The 5654-nt window shown below is 51.1% G+C and overlaps 1 protein-coding gene and 1 long non-coding RNA gene across 5 annotated transcripts; one reads left to right on the plus strand and one right to left on the minus strand.

The window, feature by feature from the left end:
- Positions 1-322: 322 nt before the first annotated feature.
- LOC109372424 (uncharacterized) lies at positions 323-1762 on the minus strand. Its single transcript, XR_002122042.1, has 2 exons — positions 1567-1762; positions 323-938 (listed from the first exon to the last, which is right to left on the minus strand). It is a non-coding gene; the product is annotated as an uncharacterized LOC109372424 (long non-coding RNA).
- A 26-nt stretch (positions 1763-1788) lies between these two features.
- On the plus strand, positions 1789-5070 carry ANAPC15 (anaphase promoting complex subunit 15). Of its 4 annotated transcripts, none has more exons than XM_019625612.1 (5): positions 1789-1926; positions 3334-3463; positions 4092-4151; positions 4432-4569; positions 4733-5070. In XM_019625612.1, the coding sequence occupies exons 2-5, from the start codon at positions 3344-3346 to the stop codon at positions 4778-4780; spliced, it is 366 nt and encodes a 121-aa protein (XP_019481157.1). In that variant the 5' UTR covers positions 1789-1926; positions 3334-3343; the 3' UTR covers positions 4781-5070. The 4 variants fall into 4 exon arrangements, with proteins under 4 accessions (XP_019481157.1, XP_019481156.1, XP_019481154.1 ...); XM_019625609.1 differs by lacking the exon at positions 1789-1926 and adding an exon at positions 2190-2262 and having other exon boundaries at positions 4721-5070; XM_019625610.1 differs by lacking the exon at positions 1789-1926 and adding an exon at positions 2239-2262 and having other exon boundaries at positions 4737-5070.
- The last annotated feature ends 584 nt before the right edge of the window (positions 5071-5654 follow it).

The following is a 5654-nucleotide window of genomic DNA, read 5'->3' on the forward strand; positions in this document are numbered from 1 at the left end:
GAGTTGCCGGTGACGGCGTAGGCTGCAGTCCCCTGCTGCAGTGGCCGCCGTGAGCGGCCGTCCAGAAGCCGGTGACTGATCTGCCCCGCCCGGGGAAAAGCACAATGATGGTGCCGACTTAGGCCAGTGAAGCAACGTCCTCCACAACTAGACTGAAGAACAAAACGACAGCAACTTGTCTGTTCCCCTTCCCCCAATTCCCCAGTGCTGTTCCCCTCCTCCAATTCCCCAATAAAATCTTAAAAAAAAAAAAAAGAATATTGACAGGCATATAGTAAGGCACTCAATAGGTATTTGTTGAATGAATGAAAGAAAAGGGTGGTCATCTCCAAGAGGCAAATTTTATTCTAATGAAAACTTCATAACAACTAGAGCTGCTTGGAAACATAATCATGTTGATATGCACACTACATGACCTCTTAAACATGTTGTCTCATCAAATCCTCACATCAGTCCAGGATAGGAGGATGGCTGGGCAGAGATTATGATGTTGGTCGAGGAATCTGAGTCCAGGCAGGAAAAAAAGACTTGTTGAAGGTCACACATCTGGTTAGGGCAGGAGTAGAACTGTGGATTGCTGGCCATGAAAGAGGTTGGTGGGTGATAGTGGGTGATGGAGCTTAATGGGAGTTGGGTTTGAAGGACTTCGGAGAGTGAGTCAGAGGTTACTCGAACAGAGACATCAGTAAAAGAGTGGGAGAGATGATGAGGCTGACCACTAAGCAGATTTGACCCAGGCTTGGAGAGGGTAGCTGAATTTCCCAGCAGCAGAATAGTCACTTCAGTGCCGGCATAATCTTGAATGCAGAACTGGACAGGCAATCTTAAGCGATCAGTGAGACCACTGTGGGTCTGCAGAGTCTAGCTTCCCAACTGGACTGTGAAGCCTTTGGGGCAGAGGCCATGTTCTTAGATTTATCCTCAGCTTCTGGCAGAGCCTGAGGTACAGAAGAAACTCAAATATTTCCGTTGAATGCATACATAAATGAATGCATGCGCCCAAATGGGAAACTGAAGGTGAGAGAGGACAGAACAGGAGCAGCATAAAATCACTCAGAAATTCTGGGGTAGAAGCAGACTAATTTTCCTGGGACGCAGTGTTACTGTGCTCAAGGTCCTCACTGCATGAATGCCAAAACTCAAGAGACAAAGCCAAAACTGGAGAGATGAGGTTGGTGGAAAGAAAAGCAGGTTTATTCAAAATGCCGGCATCCTGAGAGGATGGCAGACTCCTGTCTGAAGGCCATTTCTCCCTGCTTCCAGCACGGCCCAAAGTTTCATAGGCACAAAAGATGAGGCATGACAGGAAAAACTGTGGGGGGGGGGGGGGGGGAGGGTCTTGGCCAGGAGTAAACTGTCATTGAAATTGGTCTGGAGTAAATAGAATCATTGAAACTGGCATGCATAGTAAATATATAGTAAACAGAGTCATTAAGGTTTGGCAGGAGGGGAGGGGAGCAAAGCAAAGAAAAAAACTTTCAAAAAGTCCCAAGCTATACTACACTATTAAATCGAATTACACTAGGGGTTTAAATCTCAAAATAGAAAATACAGAGTCACCCTTACAGCAGCAGGACAGTTGCAGTAGTATTGCAGGTTGTGGACAGCTACTTTTCTGCAAGAGGTTGGCGTGCAATTACAGCCTGTCGGAAGATGGGTGAAGTTAAACGGAGCCGTTGGGGTGGGGCCAGGTTAGAGAGGCCGATTGGCTAAATTTCAAGGCGGGGCAACAGAGTAGGCTCGGCAAATTTGCATCCCAACAATGTTATTAAAGTGTGTAACATCACATCCGGTCTGGTGGACCGGGGAGGGAAACAAAAGAAGACCAAAGACGCATGCGTTTGGTGTGTCCCAGATTTTGGTGGGTCCTTCCGTTCAGGCAGAGAAGTGCTTCCGGGTCGTCGCCCGCTGCCGCCTCCCGGCGCGGTAAGTACAGAGGCAAGGCTGCGTCTGCTGTCTCCAAACCCCTTCTTTCCTCTTCCCTATAAAAACCTCGTTCCCCCCGACCCGCCTCCTCAGGAGCCCCATGTTCAGACTCCTTTCGACATTAAAGAGCTCCAGCTCATTGGCCGCTTCCTTGAGACCAAGCCCCACCCCTTCACGCAAGATCCGTCACTCATTGATATCACTTCCTGTCACCCAGCAATTCTTCCAGTTAATTGGCCCTATTCAGGCCCCGCTCCTTTTGCCATCAGCAACTCTATTAGGGCAAATGCCTGTCGTAATCCCGCCCCTGCCTTCTATCTGTTGGTTAACCTTACGGTGATTGTCATAAAAAGCAAAGAATGGGCGTTGGCTTTGAGGCGAAGGGCTGGGTTTTCGGAGCGTCGGTCTTTGTGCCTCAGTAATTGTGGGACTTGAGGGTTGGTACTGTTGTACCTGTTACGCGGGCTGGGAAGCCGAGGTCCACGGAAGGTCAGCGACTGATTCCGGATCGGTCAAATAAGTTAGGGCAAAAGCAGAGTTAGATCCTTTTTGCCTGCTCACCTTCTCTATGCTGGGCCTGGATCTCTTCCCCGCGGGAGTTCTACGCCCAAATTCACTGGGTGACCTAGAGCCAGTCGTTGCCTGTCGCTGGGCATCAATTTTCCTGTGAGCTGAAAGGTTTTAATTCAGATTCTCTGGGACCTTCCTGGTCAGCTCCCTCAGCTGCTTAATCCGATCTGAATTTATTTGTTCTCTCACGTGTTCATCCATTCAACCTTCCATGTACTTATTTATACATTTACCCATGCCTTTAGAATGTCTTACTGAACCATACTTGCACGTGGTAAGCCCCCTCCCTCCACTCTCAGTTTGGCTGTGGTTCATGAGACAGGGGGTTAGTGTCCTAAATTTCTGACACTTGGGTTTGGTATGGATCATAATAGAGGGGAAAAAGATCTTAGTATTTGGCGGATATACAGAGACAGTTTCAGTGGAGCCCTGTTACCTATAATTTTATATAATTCTGTCATGCTAGTCTGCATTTTGGAGTCCTATCTCTACATTTGGCTTCCGTTTTCTTCCTTGAACAGCTTATAAACAGCTTTACTTATCCATAAAGTAAATTACCTTGTCAGAATAACTGTGAGGGTGGTATAATTGTTATTATCCCAATTTTACGGAAGAGGAAGCTGAGGCTCAGAGAGGTTAAGTGACTTGGCCAAGGTCAGACAGCTAGTCGTAAGTGGTGGAGCCAGGTCCCAAACCCAGGTCTGTCCGATTCCCACAGGGAAGGGCTGCTTCCCTGCTCCCTTCCACTCCACCCCGTCCCCAAATCAAACTGTAACCCAAATCAAAAACAAAACCAAACACATTTGAGAGCTGGATTCACCTAACCTTTTCCCTCAGCCTAGGAGCCATGTCCACCTTGTTCCCCTCCCTCTTCCCCCGTGTGACTGAGACACTGTGGTTTAATCTGGATCGACCCTGTGTGGAAGAAACAGAGCTGCAGCAGCAAGAACAGCAGCATCAGGCCTGGGTGAGTGAGGACCTAGCACAGTGGTGGCGCCTCAGTCAGGGACCAGCACGCCCCACGCCCCAACCCCTGCCCCATTCCCCACTTTCACTGGCCATGACCTAGCCTTACTCTGGAGACCTGCCCTGGAGGAGCTTTTTGCTTTGAGCTGGGAATGATCTGACTGGAAGCCAGATTATAACAGGGAGGGTTGAGGGTTGGTGGGGTGGGGTGNAGAGGGGGGGGGGCGGGGAGCCTAGCTTCTCATCTTTGTGTTACCCTAGTTTGCTGGGGGACCATGGGATCTCTGTGCCAGATTGGAGCCCAGGCTCTTCTCCCTAAAGCATAGGAAATAATAATTTTGAGTATTTTTGAGGACTTAGTAGATGCCATGTTCTAGGCTGAAAGTCTCTCATTTCACCCTCTTCATAATCTTATAAGGAAACCAAGGCCCAGAGACTTTATGTAATTGGATAAAGTTTATAAGTAAGTGGCAGATGACAGGAGAGAAAGGGATTGAACATTCCTGGGAACTGGAAGGAGGCTTCTCTTCCACACTTGGAGACTTCTTGGGAGCAGGGTGGTCCAGTCCCATGCCCCTGACCTTCCCTGCTTGGGCCCTGGCCCTGCTTTCCTTCACTTTTGGCCACAGCTCCAGAGCATTGCAGAGAAAGACAACAACCTGGTACCTATTGGCAAGCCTGCCTCAGAGGTGAGTGGAGCCCAGTTGGACTAAGGTTCTGCTCTAATTCTGAAGGTCCTGCCTCTGACTCCAGAGCAAGTGTGGTCCTCAGCTCTGGGTGGAAACCAGAGGGGATGGGCATTGGGCCCAGAACTAAGGTCCTGCAGAACATGCACCAGCCTGCTACACAAGCGGGGCAGGTTTGGGGAGTGGGGTCTTTTGTTGGCCCCAGAGAAGCTCCAAGTGGGCCAGGCCTTGAACTGGTCCAAGCAGGCCTGTAGAGACTACAGGCTGTCCCCTACCTCAACAGCACTATGATGACGAGGAAGAGGAGGATGAAGACGATGACGAGGATAGTGAAGAGGACTCAGAGGATGATGAGGACATGCAGGACATGGATGAGATGAATGACTACAATGAATCACCTGATGATGGAGAGGTCAATGAGGTAGGCAGGGGAATGGGGGGAGGTCTCTGCTGGGCCCCTGCCCTTGACCTAACTGGTGGCCAAGGGGTACAGAAAACCTGGATCCAGCCAGGAGCAGGATCTGGGACTGGGGCTGGCTGGGTGGCTGAGGCCCCTCCCCACCCACACCCAGCCTTCTCTCCAGGTAGACATGGAAGGCAACGAACAGGATCAGGACCAGTGGATGATCTAGGAAGACAAGGCAGGGTGGCCCCAGGGAGATTCCAGGCCGGCCCAGCCTACCCTGTACCCTCTGCAGAACCAGCTGATCGCCCCAGTGCATGAAAACTCACCCTCAGGCACCGCCTCAGCTGCTGTCAGGACCTGGCCTCCTTGGCCCCTCCGAGGCTGTCAGTCTGCCCTTGAATCCCCAGGGCCTGAGCCCACCCCACCTTTCTGGACAGTATCTGACCCCTTGGTTGCCAGGTGTAGTCTCTTTCTGACTCTCTTTAATAAAGACACAGGACTGATTTTTTCCCTCCATGTCTATTCCCTATTTATTGGTGGTGCCCAGAGGTACCCAGCACCTTCTCTTGAGCTTTGGGGAGAGGGCACTCGGGGTTCAGGCAAACCTACCTGACCATGTGGGCTAGAGCTAGGGAAGGCCAGGTGGAAGGCCTGGGCCTGGGCCCAAGATCCATTGCAGTTTCCTCTGGCACATCTTGCACCAGCCATTCCTGCATGGCCTCTAACTCAGTGTTTATCATTTCTATTGATCCTGCCTGCAGTGGTATGGGTTGGGGAGGGCAGGCATTATGAGCCTCAGAGCTGGGAGGCCACTATCAGCCAGCTTCCTTGATGTTAAGAGAGCGGATTAAGTCTCAGAGCAGGGCAAGGACTCCTCTGGAGTCACCCAGCAAATCAGTGACAGAGCTGGGGTGGGAGCTAGGCCTCTTGCCTGTCAGTTCATGGCTCTCTCTGAAAGGAGGGGGACCAGTGGCGACCAAACAGCCTGACAGAACTTAACGCCTCAGGTGAGTGGGGCAGAGGTGGGAGGAGAGCCTCCCCAGCCCTGAGCCCAGCATGTATCAGGCCACTAGCAGGGAGGGGAAGGGATGTTCTGAGGT

Source organism: Hipposideros armiger, unplaced genomic scaffold (genome assembly GCF_001890085.2).
Source record: "Hipposideros armiger isolate ML-2016 unplaced genomic scaffold, ASM189008v1 scaffold_635, whole genome shotgun sequence".
Taxonomy (NCBI): domain Eukaryota; kingdom Metazoa; phylum Chordata; class Mammalia; order Chiroptera; family Hipposideridae; genus Hipposideros; species Hipposideros armiger.

Bases quoted from the DNA above. Each gene is read 5' to 3' on its own strand.
- ANAPC15 (XM_019625611.1), top strand. From the start codon at position 2,027: ATGTTCAGACTCCTTTCGACATTAAAGAGCTCCAGCTCATTGGCCGCT. The intron at 3,464-4,431 runs GTGAGTGAGGAC...CTACCTCAACAG, and splicing joins AACAGCAGCATCAGGCCTGG to CACTATGATGACGAGGAAGA. The intron at 4,570-4,720 runs GTAGGCAGGGGA...ACCCACACCCAG, and splicing joins ATGATGGAGAGGTCAATGAG to CCTTCTCTCCAGGTAGACAT.